General features: G+C 48.4%; 2 protein-coding genes across 4 annotated transcripts in view; both read left to right on the plus strand.

Moving 5' to 3' along the window:
- Positions 1–12,623, plus strand: part of KDM3B (lysine demethylase 3B) — a gene marked incomplete at its 5' end in the record, with an annotated part of 59,016 nt that extends 46,393 nt beyond the window's left edge. For all 3 annotated transcript variants that reach the window (XM_082650426.1, XM_082650427.1, XM_082650428.1), the window contains 10 exons: positions 342–598; positions 3,462–3,728; positions 4,537–4,708; positions 5,107–5,197; positions 5,343–5,473; positions 6,412–6,531; positions 7,771–7,910; positions 8,191–8,367; positions 9,219–9,353; positions 11,200–12,623. In XM_082650426.1, coding sequence (XP_082506552.1) covers positions 342–598; positions 3,462–3,728; positions 4,537–4,708; positions 5,107–5,197; positions 5,343–5,473; positions 6,412–6,531; positions 7,771–7,910; positions 8,191–8,367; positions 9,219–9,353; positions 11,200–11,280 — 1,571 coding nt within the window. In that variant the 3' untranslated portion in view covers positions 11,281–12,623. The remainder of the gene's footprint in view (positions 1–341; positions 599–3,461; positions 3,729–4,536; positions 4,709–5,106; positions 5,198–5,342; positions 5,474–6,411; positions 6,532–7,770; positions 7,911–8,190; positions 8,368–9,218; positions 9,354–11,199) is intronic.
- A 1,735-nt stretch (positions 12,624–14,358) lies between these two features.
- Positions 14,359–20,536, plus strand: REEP2 (receptor accessory protein 2). Its single transcript, XM_082651566.1, has 8 exons — positions 14,359–14,471; positions 16,435–16,507; positions 16,796–16,872; positions 18,057–18,177; positions 18,399–18,512; positions 18,880–19,027; positions 19,125–19,255; positions 19,341–20,536. Exons 1-8 carry the CDS (start codon positions 14,440–14,442, stop codon positions 19,407–19,409), a joined length of 765 nt encoding a protein of 254 aa, XP_082507692.1. The 5' UTR covers positions 14,359–14,439; the 3' UTR covers positions 19,410–20,536.
- Positions 20,537–20,991: the final 455 nt, after the last annotated feature.

The following is a 20,991-nucleotide window of genomic DNA, read 5'->3' on the forward strand; positions in this document are numbered from 1 at the left end:
CATTTTTAACAAGCACTCCAGGTGATTCTAATACAAGTATTCTGGAGACCCACTTGAAGCAACACTGTCTTAGAAAGTGAGGGAGACGAAAGATGGATGGGAACAAAAGGAAGTTTGAAATCCAGATCTGGAAAAGAAAGGAAGAAGTAGGAGGGCTTCTCCTTGGCCATGAGACCTGCCATAGTCATAGCTCGTCAGGCTTGGCCCAGACAAACCGTACGTAGTTTGGGGGGCAGGGGAGGGGAAAGTCTTTCCTCTTTCCCACTTGGCTGATTTTTAGGAGTCAGTTGCCTGCTGGGTATTCCTTGTGCCTAATGCTATTCCTGGTTATGTTCTTACAGAAGCAGGGTCCCTGAGGTCGGTGCTCAATAAAGAGTCTCATTCACCCTTTGGGCTGGACTCATTCAACTCCACTGCAAAGGTCTCTCCGTTGACTCCAAAGCTTTTTAACAGTCTGTTACTGGGTCCCACTGCCTCCAACAACAAAACTGAAGGCTCTAGCCTTCGAGACCTCCTCCACTCCGGGCCCGGAAAGCTTCCTCAAACCCCCTTGGACACAGGCATACCCTTCCCCCCGGTCTTCTCTACATCCTCAGCAGTAAGTGTCCTCTCTACAACTCTAGCCTTTGCTGCTTTTCCATGAAAGAACCATCAGAGATCTGATAACTGGGTTAGAGGGTATATGACTGACTTGTGTCCTCCACATTATCAGTCCAGCTGACAAGATCTTTCTTTATATTAAATTTTGGGAATGTTTGAGATCCTTTTAAGTAGTAAACCTTTTGTGCCATGTTAGGAAGTCAGTAGAAACTGAGACTGAAGTTTTTCAATCATCAGCAGAAATCACTTTATTTTCTTGACAATAACAGACATTAGATTTTTTTTAAACGTAGGCAGTACATTCATATTGTACTCTCTTGGGTATCTAATAGACGCCTCAAACCTAACACCTCTAAAACCACACTCCTGTTCTTCTGCCTGTGAGCCTGCATCTCCTTTATTTTTTGCTTCTCTTGGTCAGTGGCTTCCAATTGCTCGGCGAAAAATCTTGGAGTCTTTTGGGACTCCCCTCTCACATTTCGTATCTAATCTGTTAGCATAACCTTTCAGTTTGATCATCAGAATGTATTCAGAGTGCACCCATTTCTCATCAGCTCCGCTGCTTCCTCTCTAGTCTGAGTCAACATCCTCTCTTGCCTGAATTTTTGTAGTAAACTCCTTAGAGGTCCTCTGTATTTCTTCCCTTTCTACACAGAGCAGCTAGAGTGGTCCTTTTAAGATATGTCACATTATATCACCTCTGCCTAAAGTCTTTCAAGGGCTTCCAATTTCATAATAAAAGCAGAGTCCTTTCAGTGGACTATAACGTTCCAGCCCTATCTTCCCCTCACTTCCCTGACTTCAACTACCACTCTCCCTCTTGTTCACTCTGCTCTGGCCACACCCACCTTCTTGCTGTTTCTTGAACATGGCCAGGCATGCTCTTTCTTCAGAGCCTTTGCACTTGTCCTTTTCTCCACCGAGAACTCTCTTTCCCATGTCACAACATGGCCTGCTTCTTAATCAACTTCCTCTCCTCCCTCCTGAAATGTCACCTCTTCAGTAAGCCTTCTTCTTAGATCACCCTTTTTAAAAGTCCATTTTACTCCCATCCTCCACTCATGTCTGTTTCCCCTGCACTTTTTTAAAAAAATTTACTTATTTATTTATTTTTGGCTGCATTGGGTCTTCGTTGCTGCACGCGGGCTTTCTCTAGTTGTGGCAAGTGGGGGCTACTCTTCCTTGCGGTGCGTAGGCTTCTCATTGCAGTGGCTTCTCGTTGCGGAGCACGGGCTCTAGGTGCACGGGCTTCAGTAGTTGTGGCATCTGAGCTCAGTAGTTGTGGCTCACGGGCTCTAGAGCGCAGGCTCAGTAGTATGGCATACGGGCTTAGTTGCTCCGTGGCATGTGGGATCTTCCCGGACCAGCGCTCGAATCCGTGTCCCCTGCATTGGCAGGCAGATTCTTAACCGGTGAGCCACCAGGGAAGCCCTGCACTTTTTCCATAACACTTATTACCATCTGACTTGCTGTGTTTTATTTATTTTCTGCCTTACCTCCACTTAAAGGCATTTTTGTCTGTTTTTTGTTTTTTTGGTTTTTTGGGTTTTTTGTGCTGCACAGCTTTCAGGATCTTAGTTCCCCAACCAGGGATCGAACCCAGGTCCCCAGCAGTGGAAGCAGAGTCCTAACCACTAGACTGCCAGGGAATTCCCCATTTTTGTCTGTTTTATTCACTACTATATCCCTAGTGCCACAATGTTTGATACATAAGTATTTAGTAAGCATTTACTGAACTAATTAATTCAAAACGTACAAAATTTAAATTTTAAAAATACAGTGAAAAGTCTCCTTCCCACTGTTGCCTCCCTTTCTGTAGGTGACCATTGTTTCATGATTGCCCTTTCAGTGATATTAAAATATGTATATAGTTCCCCCCCTTTTTACACAGATGTTTTTATACATTGCTTTTGTATTTTCAGTTTATATATTCCAGAGAGCATTTCAAACAAGTACACAAATATGTTTCTCATTCTATTTTATGACTAATGACTGAAATTTGATGAACTGTGGGTGGTTGAGCCTTGTACAATGTGGGTTATTTGTTTCTCTTTTGGATAAATGACCAAAAAAATTACTTTGAGCTCTGTCTTATTTGTACTGCTCCAACTCCCAGTTCTCCTTTTTCTTTTTAAATTTTCCCAGGATGTTATATGATTACATGTACTCTGTAGAGATCATGATTAGTGATACTTCAGACATTGTGTTATCAAGTTTACAAAAGCCCTCCCCTTCCTTCACTTCTATGACCTTAGGTATGTCACTTTCATCTCTGGGCCTGAGCTTTCCCACCAGCTGAAACAAATGAGAGATTCTTGGTAGGGGACGGATTGGGGAGTAGGAGACTGCTTTCAGAATATACAGTTATCTTGGGTACTCTGGTACAACTGTTTATTGGGGTACACTCCCTGGTAAAAAAAATCACTGCCTTGATAAGTCACCTCAGTTACTTAATTGAAGTATATCCCTTGGGCATGCTGGCCAAAAAAAATGTGTAACCCTCAAAATAAATGATCTTTCTCACTCAGTTACAGCATTTTGTGATCCCTGCAGTCTACGTGCATATGCTTAAAACGGGGCTGAATGCCAAAGATATTTCTTAAGTCTCAAATCTCCTGCAGTAGAGGGGACCTTTCTGTACTTTTTTTTCATAAATATAAAGCAAAATATGAAGGCTAGGGAAATGTAAGATAGTGACTTAATAGGCTCCCCCCTCCAACTACAAAAGACTTTACAATTAACTTTTATGAAATTTAATCAGGTAGATCAGAACTCCGTGTGAATATAACTGTGAGACTGTTTTTGAATCCTCTACTGATGGTGCCTCAGTCATACTAACCTGATGGGTTTGTGTCTGGCAGGGAGTGAAGAACAAGGCCAGCCTCCCCAACTTCCTTGACCACATCATTGCCTCAGTGGTAGAAAATAAGAAAACCTCAGATGCTGCAAAGCGGGCCTGTAACTTGACTGACACCCAAAAGGAAGTGAAGGAGATGGTGATGGGGTTAAATGTGCTGGACCCCCATACCTCTCACTCCTGGCTCTGTGATGGAAGACTTCTGTGTCTCCATGACCCCAGCAACAAAAACAATTGGAAGATCTTCCGGGAGTGTTGGAAGCAAGGCCAGGTAAGCAAGAATAAGCAGATCCCAGGGTCGGCTGTCTGCCTGCCCACTATAGCTACCAGGATAGTTTCAATTCTCTCTGGGAGACACTTTGCTAAGGAGATTTAGACATATACTAAGTTTGTTATAGACAGCCTTGCTACTTCGAGTTTTCTTGGATTTTTAAAAGTCAGAAGATTCCTAAAAATACATTGTGGATCTTTTTATTTCTCAGCTGTGTAGCTCTGTGTTCTTAAAAGGGCAGTTGAAATTCCTGTGAGGTTGTGATCTGGCATTAATGACACCTTTAGAGGAAAATCCGTAAGTGTGATATGGGGTGAGGCGAAAATGGGTGGAAGTGGGTGGTACTCTTCTAGGTAAATGTTTCAAGACCATACAAGTCTGTGTGATAGTGTGATAACACTTCCTGATTTTTATACATTAGCAGGTGTGAGGAAGGGGGGGGAGGTTGTAGAATTGTCTGGAGAGTTTTTCATTCGAGATGTGAGGATGTATTCTCAGAATTTGCATTTGTCAGCTTTTCATCCTCTCACCTCAAAATAGTGGTAGATACCAGGGCAGCAGAAGTGATTTTTGTGGAATGTGCCCCCCACCCCACCCCCCGCAGTGAGAATCAAGTGTAATAACAGAGTAGAAGTGTTTTCATTTTCTGTAGCTGACATTGTTGAAATCCACAGATTGTGAAACTGGGAGGGAATAATAAATCATTGTGGAGAAGAGGTTGTCCCCAGGAAACCCTCCTATTCTGTCCCTTAGCCCTGAGCTAAGTATTTCCTAAGTGACTCTGATTGAGATACTTTTGTTTCCACAGCCAGTGCTGGTATCAGGGGTACATAAAAAACTCAAGTCTGAACTCTGGAAGCCAGAAGCCTTTAGCCAGGAATTTGGAGACCAGGATGTGGACTTGGTGAACTGCAGGAACTGTGCTATAATTTCCGATGTGAAAGTTCGGGATTTCTGGGATGGCTTCGAGATCATATGCAGTAAGTAGCTTTGATATCTGGTTCAGTAAAAGCAGACTGCAAAGTAAGCATCTATATGCCCAGCCCTACCGCTGAAATAACAAATTACATCCTCTTAACAGGAGGAACATTCTATCCTGGTGCCAACCAGGTAGCTCTCATGGCAATCACATGGCTCCCAGAGCATACCTGGACTTAAGCACATGATCACATGGGATGTGTGGAGCACTTTCACTTTGAGATGGAAAAATTTATCACGTACTAAAGCAGTGGCTGAGGAAAACAAAGCCCACCTTATCCATTATGGGGGTTTACAAGTCTGAAAATAAGAGTTTAGTCTTCTAAACCTTTTAAGTCACTGGAGAATCAGGCAGCAGCCAACCCAGCAGATATTTGTAGGAGTGCTTTCTGTCTTCCAGAGCGATTAAGGTCAGAAGATGGGCAGCCAATGGTGCTCAAACTCAAGGACTGGCCTCCTGGGGAAGATTTTCGGGACATGATGCCAACAAGGTTAGTGAACTACAGTGAGCCGTCTTGAGAGACTTGTGCTTTGCTAAAGCTGTCACAAAGTAATCACAGAAAAGTGAACTCCACCTCTTTTCCTTTTTCCCCTATAACAAGCTAAGTCATCCTTCATGCTTTTTTTTTTTTATAGGTTTGAAGATCTGATGGAGAACCTTCCTCTGCCAGAATATACCAAACGAGATGGCAGACTCAATCTAGCCTCTAGGCTACCCAGCTACTTTGTAAGGCCCGATTTGGGCCCCAAGATGTACAATGCCTACGGTATGAGGGAGAGGCCATAATTGACCTTTCTGGACACTACTGTTTCCATTTCACCTATAGAGGGAGATTTGTAATCAAGATCATGTGTAGAGGGCAAAGTGACAGGAGCTGAAGAAGTTGACAGTATCCAGGATGGTTTAGAATATGTTTGCTTTTGCCACTGATTTGCATAATAGCCCTTTGGGCCCAGTACTGTATATGTATGTATGTGTGTATATATATACACACACACAGTAGTTAGAAAGTTTCCTCTCAAAGGTTCCATCCAAGAGACTTCCCTGGTGGTCCAGTGGTTAAGACACTGTGTTTCCACTGCAGGGGGTGAGGGTTCTATCCCTGGTCAGGGAACTAAGATCCCGCATGCCGCACGGCACAACCAAAGATCCTTAGCTTTTAAGAGACTTGACAAGATAAGAGTGAAGACGTCTGAGTACCATGCTACCCAACCAGCTCTTTGTGAAGTCACAATAATGTCCTAAATCACTGTGAAAGCCAAGCTTCATTTGAGTGTCCATAATGCCCATATCTGTTTTGCTTCTGAAGGGGAGAGATCATTTAGGAGGGTGGAATTGGATCAATGGCCAAAGCTAATGATAGTGTCAACTGAGCTTGAAATCAGTTTTAAAACACTAGAAAAGAGACGAGGAGAATTATTTATTGATAAATAGATATACGTCATTCTCCCAATGTTACACATTTAAGAATATCTTCGAGTATGTTTTCACTTGTAGGGTCTATATGGATTCTTCAGAATATTGCCCTTTCAGGAATTCCCTGGCTGTCCAGTGGTTAGGACTCCACGCTTTCACTGCCGAGGGCGCAGGTTCAATCCCTGGTCGGGGAGCTAAGATCCTACAAGCCTTGCGGTGCAGCCAAAAAAGAAAAAAAAACAACATAATATTGCCCTTTCACCTTGCATATCTTCCTTTTACCTTCAGGCTTGATAACAGCAGAAGACAGAAGAGTTGGCACAACAAATCTTCACTTAGATGTGTCCGATGCAGTTAATGTGATGGTGTATGTTGGGATCCCCATCGGGGAGGGTGCTCATGATGAAGGTATGATTTCTAGAACCCAGTGCTTCAGCAGGGTGAGGTTTAGCCTCAGGAGTAAAATGGTGTGTCTTTCTCCTCAGTCAGGGCCAGTGGGTTTTTCTTAAATCTCTGCCAGGCATGATGCATAGTAGGTGCCCAGACAAAGGGGTGATTGCAGCAGAGAAGAGTGGTACTTGTGTATCTTTGACCAGAGTTATTCCCTCTCTGGGAATGCTGCCCTTTAATACTGAGTATGTAGCATCACAAAGAGGAGTAAAGAAGAAAGGACAGGGCTTCCCTGGTGGCGCAGTGGTTGAGAGGCCGCCTGCCGATGAAGGGGACACGGGTTCGTGCCCCGGTCCGGGAAGATCCCACATGCTGCAGAGCAGCTGGGCCCGTGAGCCATGGCCGCTGAGCCTGTGCGTCCAGAGCCTGAGCTCCGCAAGAGGAGAGGCCACAACAGTGAGAGACCCACATACCACACAAAACAAAAACAAAAACAAAAAAAAAGAAGAAAGTTCAAACTGGCCTACTTGGTCCATCACCCAGTTCAGCTGTGGGGTAATAGGTGATAAAGCCAGGTCATTTGCACAGAGATGAAGCATAAAAGTGATATTTTGCTGCATTGCACTCTCCGCTATCTCAGTGTAGAATTAATGTGTGTTAATTACGGAAGTTTTAGAAAACAAAATTTTAAAGAAGAAAACTCAAAATCTCAAAGTTCAGGGATAATCAATATCATTACTTTGGTATATTTCCTGCCACACATTTGCTTTTGATGCTACACATCTGCACATCTTTCCATTAGGCTGTCATTTAAAGCATCATAACAGACAAGGATTAGAAGCCAAGCCTCTTAATTTGCCAGAGAAGCTTTACTCTTCATGGCCTTAAATCCACAGAATCCTAGAGTTTGAAGAGGTCTTGAGAAAGTATACAGTCCACCTACTTACAGCAGGAAATAACCTGCAATTTGAACATAAAATATGGCTACACAGTTTGAGCAGGAAATATGTTTTAAAGGCATGACACTATATCTCCAAAAAATGCTGAGTCTCTGTTAAGTATGGAAGATTAGGGTCGCTCTTCCCATGTGTAGGAAGCTTAGACCAATGTGAGTTTTGATTCTTTGATTCTACCTTATATCACTCCAGAGAGATAGAGAATAGTAGAGACTAAACTTGTTTGAATTGGACATTTTGCTTCACTCAGAGGTACTGAAATGGCTGGTTACGTTGAAAAGTGCCACTTTGCTCTTTTCAGAGGTGCTCAAGACAATTGATGAGGGAGATGCTGATGAGGTGACAAAGCAAAGGATTCATGATGGAAAGGAGAAACCCGGTGCTTTGTGGCACATCTATGCAGCCAAGGATGCGGAGAAGATCCGGGAGCTGCTCCGAAAGGTGTGTCCCTGGGTGGGCTCCCAGCTCACAGACAAAGGGTCTGGGGATGCTGAGACAGCCTGCCTAGGGTTTCTCACGTGGAGTCCCTTGGCATTAAAGACCTGTGCCCTCTGTCAAAATGCCCCATAGGGCTGAATCCACACTTAGAGGATACTGAATAAAGTAGAAACTTTGGCCCACCAGTGATGTTACTGCAGCAAGTTGGATTTATCCTGTTAATAATCTTTATGTATTTATTGATTTTTCCATCTTTGGGTTTTGATCATGGTTTCATGATCAGGTTGGAGAAGAGCAAGGCCAAGAGAATCCCCCTGATCATGATCCAATTCATGACCAAAGTTGGTACTTGGACCAGACCCTACGTAAGCGACTCTATGAGGAATATGGTGTGCAAGGCTGGGCCATTGTTCAGTTCCTGGGAGATGCCGTCTTCATACCTGCTGGAGCCCCACACCAGGTATGTTCCAACTTGGGGGTAAGGCTGGCTCCACAATTCCCATAGTTTCCTTATATCTGTGTTTCTTGCTAATCTGGCAATAGATATAAATGGCTGGGTTAGACTGATTGCTCTTCAAGTGCAACTTATTTTTTGATTTTTAATTTTCTTCCATGTAATTTTATTTTTTATATTTTATTTTTTTTTAATTAATTTATTTATTGGCTGCGTTGGGTTTTTGTTGCTGCGCACGGGCTTTCTCTAGTTGTGGTGAGCGGGGGCTACTCTTCGTTGCGGTGCACGAGCTTCTCATTGCGGCGCTTCTCTTGTTGCGGAGCACAGGCTCTAGGCACGCGGGCTTCAGTAGTTGTGGCCTGCGGGCTCAGAAGTTATGGCTCACGGGCCCAGTTGTTCTGCCGCGTGTGAGATGCTCCCGGACCAGGGCTCGAATCCCTGTCCTCTGCATTGGCAGATGGATTCTTAACCACTGCGCCACCAGGGAAGTCCCCCTTCCATGTAATTTTAAATGCTTATTTAAAGATTTTTAAATAAGGGAGACTATTAAAGAAAAGGTGAGTCTCTGTTCAGCTACCTATGCCATATCCCTTTTCAGTCCCCTTGTCCTGCCTTCTCCAGAAAGTAGCCTACTGTTAACAGTTTGGTGTGTATTTTTCCAGATCCTTTTCTGTGCAAATACTAACGTTTTCATCTATAAATGTATACTTACAGTCTTTCTGCATTTTGTTGTCTTTATGAAAATGGAATATCATAAGTATTTCTAAAGTGTTTTTTTAAATGATATGATGGACAGTTTCCACCTGTTGCTGACTCTCTAGTGCCTGATGTTTGCCTCTGTACTTTTCCTCTCCCAGGTGCACAATCTATACAGTTGCATAAAAGTAGCAGAAGACTTTGTATCTCCAGAGCATGTAAAGCACTGTTTCCGCCTGACTCAGGAATTCAGGCATCTCTCTAACACTCATACAAACCATGAGGATAAACTGCAGGTAAAGAACTCCTCCTCCACCCCAACCCTGTCTTCTCATCTCCTACTAGGCTACATACACAGGAGGCACATTCTGCTTTCTGAGGATATTACCTGGGCAGTATAACTGCAGAGAGATGATTAAGGGACCCATGTCTGGGGTATGGAGTCCTCCCTCCAGGAAGTATTTAATCAGTCCTCTTCAGGTTTGCTTTTAGAGAATATGAATCTTTTAACCTAGTCACTTCCAGTGTGACAATCTTCTATTTCTCTGCCCCTGGAAGATACAGTGTATCCGTGTTAGTAACTGACTAGACTGACTTCCTCAGTCAGGTGGGAAAAGCACTGTGGCAATGTGTTCTAAACCTCTTTCCCCAAAGCTTCTTCTCACAGCAAATTTCTGTGCAAACTGAATTCCTTAGAGCCCTGCTAGGGACTGTAATCCATGTCCCTAAGAGTTGTTTCCCACTTGTAGATCTAAGCTGGACAATCAGATTAGGTTTTCCTCTGCTCAGAAATGGATTGGAACCTGAAGGGCAGAATTTCATTGTTAATATACTTGGATGCTTTAATAACATTAAAAAAGAAAAAGAATGTAAGGAAGCAAGATTTCCCAGGCAGAACTTCAGCATCTGAATAGGCGTTCTTCCAGCCTCTCACATATGACCTGTTTTCCTCCATCGTGCCTGTGACTCAGGTGTGTTTTCTTTGGTCAGTGTCCCATGAGGTTGTAGATTTTTCTTGGTTGCTGGTAGATTTAATCACCTTTAACCCTGAACTTGATCTGTTTTGCTGTTCCTTTTTCAAAATTATGGAATATTTCAACCATAAAGTTCTTATACAAAGTACCATCACATTGATAAATAGATAACATTGATATTATAGATATATAATGCAAGTATTCAGGCATACATATTTCAGACCCCACCTCCATTAGGTCTCTACTTGTTACATGTCACCTCCCAATCCTCTGTCACTGCTTTATTTTCTTCTGTAGTATTTTTCACCATCTAACATACTATGTATTTTATGTTTGTTTCTATCCCTACTAGGACATAAGCTGTTTAAGCTCCATGAAGGCAGAGATTTTACTGTTTTATTCACTGCTTTTCCCTAGCACATAGTAGGTACTCAGTAAATATTTATTGAATTAATACAAAAAATGTAATAGAGAACAGCAAAGGGGGCTTTTGTGCCCATAACTCAGCTTAAGAAATAAAGCATCATATACGTACCACATACACAATATATACCTATACAACAACTACATTATTGAAGCCTCCATGTACTCTTTCCCATTCTACCTCCTCAGAAATAATCACAGTGTTGGTTTAAAACTGTCTTTATCCTGTTCACTTTATTTTAATAACTTTTACTTCACATGTGTGTTCCTTTTTGACAAATTAGAAAATATGTATAAGCACAAAAGGGAAAAATACCCAATAAATCCTACCTGCCCACTATTGTCTTAATGCATTCTTATTAGCTACAGGACCTCAGGTAAGATTCTTAACCATGGAACCTCAGTTCTCATCTGTAAAATGAGGATAATAATAGAATCTGCCTCATAGTATTATGGTAAGGATTAAATGAAAGTCCACATAAAGAGCTTAACAGTAGTTCCCAGCATATAGAGGATGGTGATTACATAGCCTTTCAAATGATGAAATCATTCTTTTTCGAATATAGACTATATATCTTGTGTGACTTGTAAATCATCTTTTGGGATTGATTTAGGAAGCATGCAGTCCTGGTTGAGGGCTTTCGTCACTAATCAGAAGGCTTTTAGTCAGTGTAGGACATAACATTTTCATTTGCAGAACACAGTCTGGCTGCCATAAACTGACTGTGCTGATTGCTCTCTCCAGGTGAAGAACATCATTTATCACGCAGTGAAAGATGCTGTTGGCACCCTCAAGGCTCATGAATCCAAGCTGGCAAGGCCTTAGGCGTGGAGAAATTCCAAACTCGCCTGTGAAGCAGGTCTTTCACTCACAACACATACAGGGAACAGCAGGGTTCTCTGCTGGAGCAGAGGTCCTTCACTTGGAGCCAGTGTGGTCAGTATTACAAACTCTCCAGCCACTCTTTGCTGCCTCAACACTGAAGGTTGACACAGGAAAGTCGCACTGTTCACACACACAGTTTCAGACTCCAAGCCAAGGGTGCCACATCCCCATCCTGTGGCCTTTTGGGACTCTGAATTGCCTGAATATCGCTGGGCTTTCCTGCACATTCTCATGATTTGAGATTCGTGGAAACCAGGAATGTGGGCACACCTTTCTTTTCTTTTTCTCTTGTGCCTAGTTAAGTGGGAATGTGTTTGGAGGTAGGGGGAATCACGTAACTGGTACAAGTGGGGGCTAATTGCTTAAACACGCCTGGTGGAAGCCTGATGGTGTCTCTGCACATGACCTCTGACACACCCCATCCCGGGAGCCGGGTGAAGCCTTTCCCCACCATCTCTCCTGTAAACAGTGGAGTCTTGAAGGACCCAGGGGGAATCCACTGCTTTTCCCAAGGGGCTCCAGGATTAGGAAATGTGTGTATTTAGTGAAAAATAGGTTTGTAGTGAAATAGTTACTATTTCATGAAAGTAGATATTTTTAGAACTTTTGAAATACCACAGTTGTTTTCCTGGATTATGAGGAAAGGCACATTATGTTTAGTCTTCCTTTCGATAAAACTCTTTGAAGAAATAAGATTTTTAGAAATCAACGGCCCATTATAGCACAAAAATCAGCCAAAGCAGAATTTTAAAGAATTGGCTTTGTAGGATTCTTTTAGTTTCTCCCCATCCCATCTCAGTCCTATCTTGAGGGAACAGCCATCTTGAGAAAGAACTTTGTCATGTCTGTGCTGTTGGTGTGTTCCACGCATACACACACTGGTGACTCCAGGACCCATTTCCATCTATTACCAGCGTTCCCTTGGGACTCCTCTTACAGTTCCAAATGCGAAGGAAAGTTTGCTTTCCTACATGAGGCTTTTTGTTTTGGGGGTTTTTTTTGTCCGGAAATATTTTCAGCAAAACTTTCCAACTCAGTGGAGTTTTATTAAGAATTTATTTGAAAATGATGGAATTCATTGGCCCATAGGTACATTGGAAAATGTATCTATCTTCCCGGCTGTACTGTAGTGCCCTGCAGGCTTGTTTATATGTTCACAGTTACATTTTTTTTTTTAATAAAAGTCATTTACTGTAGAATACTTTTAATTTCACTTTCTGTATTTTAATTTTGTTGAAGGGCTGATTGGGATTTCCATGTTCTTATTAAAAATCTAACAAATCTGTTTGTAGTGGACTAAATTCTTCCTGTGCCAGCCGTTCTAAAAAGCAGGGCCAGGTTGAGGATGGGGTTGGAGGTGGAGGATGGTTAATTTTCATATCATCATTACATTGTTGCATCCGATTATTACTCTTTGCTTCCCGAATGTGTCCAATTGGGAGAGGGAAGTGCCAGGTCATTGTGGTTTGAGGGCTTGGGGATGAAGGGAAGGTGCTACATGAGTTAGAGGGTAGGAGCAAAGATGGGCTTTCCATAGTTTATGCTCTATGGGAAAGCTGGGTTCCTACCTTCCTGAACAGTCTGGGGGGAAAAGGACATGGGAAGTGGCCAGAGCAAGGTTTTTGGCAATCAGTGACAAAAGTTCATCAAAACAAGAGGCCTGGCTGTCCATGTATGAAATTAAAGTGGCTTGAAGGGTGAGGACTACGTTCCAATTAGAAAAGGCCTTTTGAAGAGGAAGTTGTAAAGAATAGCAAGAGGGATCATCAGAAGCTGCTTCTCTGGATCTTGTTGGAAAAACATCTTCCAAAGTGTTTCAGCCTGGAAATACAATTATCCGGGTAGAAATAGACCATTGTGTGGTTCAAGGATACTGAGCTTGAATAGGACCATAAATGAAATACAGAGTTCTGAGCATGTCCTTTCAGCCTGGATGGGCATGGGTTGATGCTATGGTCATCAGAGGATTACACCTCGACATAAAGAATGCAGAAGCTTTGAAATGGCACAGGAAAGGAAAGCAGTGGGGGAAGGGGGGTTGCAGAGGTTGCTGGAGCTTTGTTGCTTTGGTGAAAATCAGGAGGCAGGCTAGCCTACATTCTGGATATAAATGTCTTCAGAATTAGGGCATCCACTGCCGCCAGTGCTTGCTGATGGGGATGGAATTGGAGCCCCTGGATTCATCTCCTACCTGGACCCCAGGCCTCTCTACCAGCCTCTGTTTACCGAGAGGCACTCCCCTGCCCCAGGGTATCCACCTTGAGAGCACAGGGCTCAGTTTCCTTACAAAACTGAAAAAGCAGATCAGATTGGGAAGGGGGTTAGGTCCTTTTCCAACTGGAGTGATTGGTGATGGTGGGGTGGACAGATGCCCCTCTACCTTTGACTTCAGGACTTCCTGGGTAGGTGTCTTGACGGCCTGTGGTGGGGGAGGAGGGTTTGATAGTCAGCAGTTGGGAGAAGTAGCCCATTTAGTACACTTCCTGAGCTCCTATCTTAGCAGCATGACTTTGTGGTTCTGTGACCCTTGGCAAGTTATTGAACCTCCCTAAAGCTTCCCATTTTCTTATCTTCAAAATGAGAATAACTATAACCTCTACCTTACAGGATGGTCACTGAAATAATGCATGTGAAGCTCTTAGCACGGGCCTGGCACACAGTAAGCACTCAATAAGTCATAGCTATTATTCCTCGTGGGATGTTCTTTCAGACTGTTGTGGGCAGGGCAGGAGGAGGGCTAGGATGTCAGGATGGAACCATGAAGGCCTCTGAGGACCTCAACCCAGGGCTTGGAACCCAAGAAAGGTGAACAAGCGATTAGAAGAAGGCAGGTCAAAGGCGCATGCCCGGCGACAGCAGGTGCAGGGGGCGCGCCGCCGCCGCGGCCTCCCCTTTAAGAGCCGCCACCGCCCACGGCACGCCGCTGCGGCAAGGACCTCCCCTTTAACGGCGGCGGCTCGGCGCTCCGCGGCCCCCGCGGCGGCTGCTGCTGCGGGTGCTGCTGCTAGTGCGGCTCCTGCTGCCGCCGCTGCTCGGCCTCCAGCAGCTGCATCCTCGGCCCGGGCCGGGTTCCCGCCCTGCGCCCCGCCCGGCCCCGCCATGGTGTCCTGGATCATCTCTCGCCTGGTGGTGTGAGTGCGGCGGCGGCGGCGGCGGCGGCGGGGCGCGGCCGGTTGGGAGGGGGATGGGGGCTAGGGATGGGAGGTGAGGGGTATTGAAGCCCGGGATGGACCACTCCGTGGCTTCATACAGCAGAGTCACCTAAAGGCACATCGTCCCTATTTGGGGTCCCCAGAGACGTGGAGGTGTGGGACCTGGAGGAGGGGGAACTGTTAGAGGAGCATGGCAGACCTGGCTTCCCACCCCTTTTATTTTTAATTTCCCTGTTTCTTCGCCCTCCCTCACCCCAGGGGCTGGGCAGCACGGCTTGATTTATCAGGGGAGGCGGCTTGTCCCCTCCCCCACGTCGCAGATCTGACTGGAGGAGCTCCTCAAACCTGGGCCCTCATCTCCCTTGGGGAGAGGGCTAATGGAAGAGCCCGGGGAGCAAGGCAGGGCCTCCTCATTCCATAGCTTAGGGCCGTGGCAGCCTTGGCCTCCCCAAAGGGCCGGGTTTCTCCTGCCTCTTCCACTGACTGTCAGGAGACTGGGGGGTGAGGGCACATGCTCTGAAGACCCCCCAGGGAGGACGGGATATGGGAAGCAGAGATGCTTGGAGGACAAAGTGTGGGAGGTAACTGGGAGAGGATGTGTGTGGCCAGCCTGGAATTGTGAAAGCCGCGGAGGGGAGGGTGTTAGGTGGCCTTCATTTCAGGCTGCCAGCTACGTCCCTCCCACCTCCCCCAGGCTGCGGGAGGGCACCCTCTCCCACAACCGGGGACTTTGTCCTTGAGGATTCCGCCCCCCACCCCATCTCCAAAGCCTATTTCTCAGAAGTGTCCTGCCTCAGTGAGGCAAGTCCATGGGGGAACAGGCAGTACCACACATTGTCAAGGGGCTGGGCCTGGCAGGGGCTCCACATGGGCCTCAGCCAACCCCTCCCTGCCCCAGCTCAGGTCCCTGCCCCTAAGCCTCTACCTTGGGGGACTGACACCCCAGAATCCCCTCCCTGCTGTCATGTGCTTGTGTTCTGGCTTCCTCTAGACCCACCAGAGTCTCCCTCCTGCCTCTCCCGCATCCCACCCCAGAGGGAATCCAGGGGCCTCAGACCTCCCTGTGACCTTCCCAGTGTCTGCTTCTCTCGTGTGAATGAGCTCGCTGAGCGGCATCGGTCCTCTCCTTCCCTCACCTGTGTCCTGTATGTGATCTCTGATGGGATCAACACCGGACTCCACTCTAGCCAGGACCTCCAGCCCAGCACACTACCCTGAGCCTGTTCCCAAAAGTGTTTACATGGGGGAATAAACCTCTCTCAGGGCCTCCTGCCCCTGTGCCCTCTGCTCCCCAGGCCCCAAGGTACCACTGTAGTGGTACCTCTGACTGCCAGGTAGAGTGCCCTGTTAGGTGGCCCTACCCAGCTTGGCTCTGCAACAGGGAGGTAGAGGGTAAGGGCAGATGGGTATGAATGGGAGTGGTGTCAAGAAGGAAGACAACCCTGTGGCAGTGACCAGACCCCCACCCCTGATATGCTTATGCACAAACAAGGATCAGGGCTGAAGAGGCCACAGCAGACCCTCTGGCCTCTGGGTCTTTCTGTGCCTCGGGGGCTGGAGAAAAACTGAATAAAGGGTTACAGAGGAATTCCCTGGCGTCCAGTGGTTAGGGCTCGGTACCCTCACTGCCGGGGGCCCAGGTTTGATCTCTGGTTGGGGAACTAAGATCCCACACGCTGTGCGGCACAGCCAAAACAAAAAGGGGCGGGGGGGGGGTGTTATGAGGCATCACCCTAGCTGGCTGGGGCTTCCATGCTTGTGTATCACCTCAGGCTTGCCTGCTTTGACCTAAACCCCTGACCTGAGTCCATCAGTCCAGCTGATGTGGCACTCTGGAGTTCTGTCCATTCTCCCCTTACCTACCCAGGGACTGATGCAGAGCTGGGAGGGAGAGGCTACTGCTCTTGGCCGAGGGGCCCAGTAACCATGCCTGCCTCCCTAGGCTCATCTTTGGCACCCTGTACCCAGCCTATTCTTCCTACAAGGCCGTGAAGACAAAAAACGTGAAGGAATATGTGAGTGTATGACCCTTTATCTCCCACCCAACCCACGTGGCAGAGATCAGGGAGGACACTGGGTCACATGACAGGTGGGGGTGACTTTGTACTAATGCTGTCAGCACTAATGAGACCTGGTTCAGGGGAGGTTCCAGTGTGTTCCTCTCCTCCAGGCCTGGTGTGATACGCAGGCAAAGTTGAGGTCCTGAGCGTCCCCCACAGCACCTCCAGCATGGTTGGCAGGCAAAGGTGGGGTCCTGGGTGTTCCCCCAAGGCCCCAGCCAACACCACCCTCTGTACCTTCAGGTGAAATGGATGATGTACTGGATCGTCTTTGCCTTCTTCACCACTGCCGAGACACTCACAGATATTGTGCTCTCCTGGTGAGATCTAGTGTCCCCTCCCTGCATCCTCAGGGACCAGGGCCTCTGACTTTTTCTACACAGCCAGTCAAACAGAAGACTGAGACCCAGGGTGGGATCCCCCAACAGTTCCATGGGGTCCTGGGTGTCCCCTCCCCCCAATCCCCATCCAGGCCTGGCTTGATCAGCAGAATAAGAACAGATATAACCCTCACATTTCTTTCTGGTGGTAGCCAAATCACCACAATAGAATTCAGGAAACCTGCTTCTGCCGAACTTGCCGTGACCTTGGCAGGTCACAGTTTCCTAGGCCTCAGTTTCCCTATTTGTAAAATAGGCGTATGACTCATTCTTATAAACATTGGATGCTTGTATTTCAAAGGCTTTTTCTAGGCACTACTAGACCATGTATATGTCCTTTGAGGACACGGAATGCCCTAATCATCTGTATATTCACAGCAGGAGCTCAAAAATGTTTACTGAATGAGCAAATGCCTCTTGGAAGAGAGGACTAATGTAGCACGGTACACTGGAAGTCCAAAGAAAAGAGTTTTACAGAGGCAGAGGACAAAACATCCTTGCATTTGTAGATTTCAAGGGCCTATGGCCTTTGAGAAAAACAGTTTTAGAAGAGGAAGTTGAATGGGGTCAAATTAGGAAAGAGTAATGGGTTAAAACTTGAGAACAGTGAGTGTAGGTGCCTCTTGACACAAGCAAAGGAGGGAGCTTTGATGAGGATGGAGGAGACCTGAAGGAGTGTGTGGCCTGGGAAAGAGCCTTGGGGCATGGAGAACGATCCTTAAAAGCAGGGGCCATGCCATGGCATCAAGGGGTGGATCCAGAGCACAGCTGGAGAAGCCCGGCTTCTTCATGGGAGGAAGGGCAGGAAGAGAATGGGGTGAGGACCCAAGAGTGCACCTGGAAGTTCAGGGATCTCGCCGTGGTGTTGACCCCAGGACAGAGGAGTGGGTAGTCTTCTGTCAGAAGAGGGTGAGGAGAGCCACTGCTGCGGGCAATTCCTGCGGGATCACCTCTCACCTTCCCACTTGGAGTCTCAGTTGAGCCTCGCCTTGACCAGTCTCCTGAGCCACATGGGGACCTCAGTGCACTAAGGGGTGGGGGGCCAGCCAGGGTCATGCAGAGAGTCGGCGCACCTCCTGACTCCCTGCCCCAGGCTCCGCCGCTTGCCTCTCTCCACCCAACAGGTTTCCATTCTACTTTGAGCTCAAGATTGCCTTTGTGATATGGCTGCTGTCCCCTTATACCAAAGGCTCCAGCGTGCTCTACCGCAAGTTCGTGCACCCAACACTGTCCAACAAGGAGAAGGTCTGTTGGGACGAGGGAAGCTCCCTTCCCATCTGCCCCAGGTCAAGGCAGCTCAGTGCCTGTAACCACGTGCATTCGTGGCTCTCCCTATGGGTGATCTGGCAGGGCCCTGGCCTCCTGGGGCAAGCAGTGCCTTTGTCCAGCTGTGAACAAGGGCAGGGCAGGGCCTGGCCAGCAGGGCCCACCCCTCACCTCTTCCTGCTTCCCCTCCGACCCCTCAGGAGATCGACGAGTACATCACACAGGCCCGAGACAAGAGCTACGAGACCATGATGAGGGTGGGCAAGAGGGGTCTGAACCTGGCCGCTAATGCCGCGGTCACGGCTGCTGCCAAGGTGAGATGGGGGCAGACCCAGCTCCCAGGGCCCCACTTTGCTCATCTCGTCCCCCTGGCCAAGCCCCTTTGCAAGCCCCTTTGCATCCACCAGGTCCTCAGGTGTGTGAAGGTTTGGGGTCTTGTGCAGCTTAGGGTTCCAGTCCTGCCTCTAACACCCTCCAGCTAAGGAACTTCCACTCAACGGGCCAGTTTCCTCATCTGTCCAAAGGGAAAGCATGGCCCCAGCCTGTCAGTGCTGCCATAGGACGGGGTGAGGACACTGCGGGGAGAGCACTGAGCCCAGTGGCTGCCCAGTGCCCCACGGTGACCTCTATCTCCACCCCGCCCCTTCCTCCGGTTCTCCCGGTGCGTGGTGGTGACCCTAGGGCCAGGGGGTGCTGTCAGAGAAGCTCCGAAGCTTCAGCATGCAGGACCTGACCCTGATCCGGGACGAGGATGCGCTGCCCCTGCAGGGGCCCGACGGCCGCCTCAGACCCAGCCCTGGCAGCCTCCTGGACACCATTGAGGACTTAGGTACAGACCAGGCCCAGGGCTGGGCATGGGGCACAGGGGCAAGGAGGCCAGGTGGGAGAAAGGCCAGACCACTGTTCTCCTTTCCTCCCCGAACCAGGAGATGACCCTGCCGTGAGTTTAAGGTCAGGCACGAACCAGGCAGATCCCCGGACAGAGATCTCTGAGGATGACACGGGAGACAAGGCCCCTAAGAGGGCCAAATCCATCAAAAAAGTGCCCAAAGCTGAGGTGAGAGCTGGGCCAGAGCTTGGGGAAATGGCGAGGGGTTGCAACTCCAGGCTGAGCCTTCTGTCTTCCTGTCTCCTTCCCACAGCCACTGGCTTCCAAGACGCTGAAGACCCGGCCCAAGAAGAAGATCTCCGCGGGGGGTGACTCCGCTTGAGGCCCCGGCACGCACCCCCCGCCCCAGGCTGCAGAGCCCCAGCTCCACACTGTGCCAGCAGCCCTCATTCTCAGGCCCTGGGGCCTCTCAGATGGCTGGTTCTGGTGCCTGCCCAGTGGCCCCTCCCCCGGAAGGGCTTGGAAAAGAGGAGGGAGGCCCTGCTGTGGGGGCTGAGGGTAGAGGCTGGACCAGGAGCTGAGGACTGAGCCACTCGAGGAGGTGTGGGCTCCTCAGAGCCTGAGCGCTCTTCTCCCCGCTCCAGCCCTGCCCCCGCCCACCCAGTGCCTTGCTGAAGACCATGGCCATTCCCTCGTCTGAAGTCCTGACATGGTCCCACCGCTCTCCCTGGGTCGGGGTCGGGGGCCAGTCACAGCCCAGAATGACCAGAGACAGGCCTGAAGGCCCTGGGAGAGAGGGAGGGAGTGGGGAAGGCCTCGGAGAACCTGGGCAGGGGCTCTGGGCCTGAAGCTGTGAATAGAGGACACGGGCCTAGTGTGCACTCAAATGACCAGGAGGGCCAGGCCAGAGCTGCAGCTGAGGGCCTTGGGTAGGACTGTGTGCTACATGCGCCCACTGAAAAGAGCTGGGGCTCCAGGGGTGTGCGTGTGAGAGTGTACGTGTGTGTGCATCTTTCTGGGTCTAGAGCTGGGGGGTTTTGAGTAAAGGACATTCCCTCTAGCAGTAACCTCCCCCCACCCTCAGCCCTCCCTCCTACTCTCTGAGCCTCAGAGGACCCCAGCCCATGAGAGAGTAGGGCTCTGAGGGGCCTCTCACCTCCTCCTCTGCCCTTGATCCTCTCCCCTTTGCCTCCTCCCATTCCTGCCCTGCCCTTGGACTAGGCTCCACCCCTCAGAGCCCTCAGTAGAGGCCCTTGCTGAGCTGGTTCCTTTCCTCCTCACCTGGGGGCCCATCTTCCTTCGCCCTAGGGTCCTCGTCTTACGCCAAGCAGACTAGGCCCCATGTAAGCAGACCCCCGTCAGAGCCCAGCCTTTGCCCCACACTTTGCCCCAGCTTCTGCCGTGGCTTCAGTCAGGGCTAGGAGGAATGTATGAAGAAGAAAAAGATCTTAGGAGCCAGGGGGCTCCCAAATCCATGGAAAGAGGGTGCCCAATGGACCTTTCGCACTGGATGAGCCAATAAACCAAATTCTGGCACCTCATTTATTTTGGCCTCTGTGCTTTGTTCTTGTTCTACCAGTCCACAGGCGGGAAGGACTTCAAGTGAGAAGCAGGGCTCAGCTGTGGGATGGAGGGGGGAAGAGGCCAGACTGTGAACCCCAGGAGTTCTGATCTCCAAGGTAAGAGATAGGCTTGAGGCAGTTCAGTCTGGGAAGATGGTTTTGAGGTTCAAGGTAGAGCCAGGGGACTAGGTGGGGCCAGGACTTATGAAGAGCGAGCGACAACCCTCAGAGGTTGTCCTGTCCCTCAGAATCTTACCCTGAGACCCCTGCACATTCTGGTACCTCACAGAAAGTGCCAGGTGTAAGCTCTAGGGACAGAGATCATGATGAGGCCCCCAGGGAAGAGAGAATGGGATATGGGGGCTCCTGGTCAGAACCAGGAGATTGGATGCCCATAGTGCC

The sequence above is a fragment of the Grampus griseus genome (assembly GCF_964374135.1).
Source record: "Grampus griseus genome assembly, chromosome: 3".
Classification (NCBI taxonomy): Eukaryota; Metazoa; Chordata; class Mammalia; order Artiodactyla; family Delphinidae; genus Grampus; species Grampus griseus.

Coding starts and splice junctions, on each gene's coding strand:
- REEP2 (XM_082651566.1), top strand. CDS start 14,440: ATGGTGTCCTGGATCATCTCTCGCCTGGTGGT. Junction 14,472..16,434: donor ATCATCTCTCGCCTGGTGGT/GTGAGTGCGGCG, acceptor CTGCCTCCCTAG/GCTCATCTTTGGCACCCTGT. Junction 18,513..18,879: donor CGGTCACGGCTGCTGCCAAG/GTGAGATGGGGG, acceptor TGGTGACCCTAG/GGCCAGGGGGTGCTGTCAGA.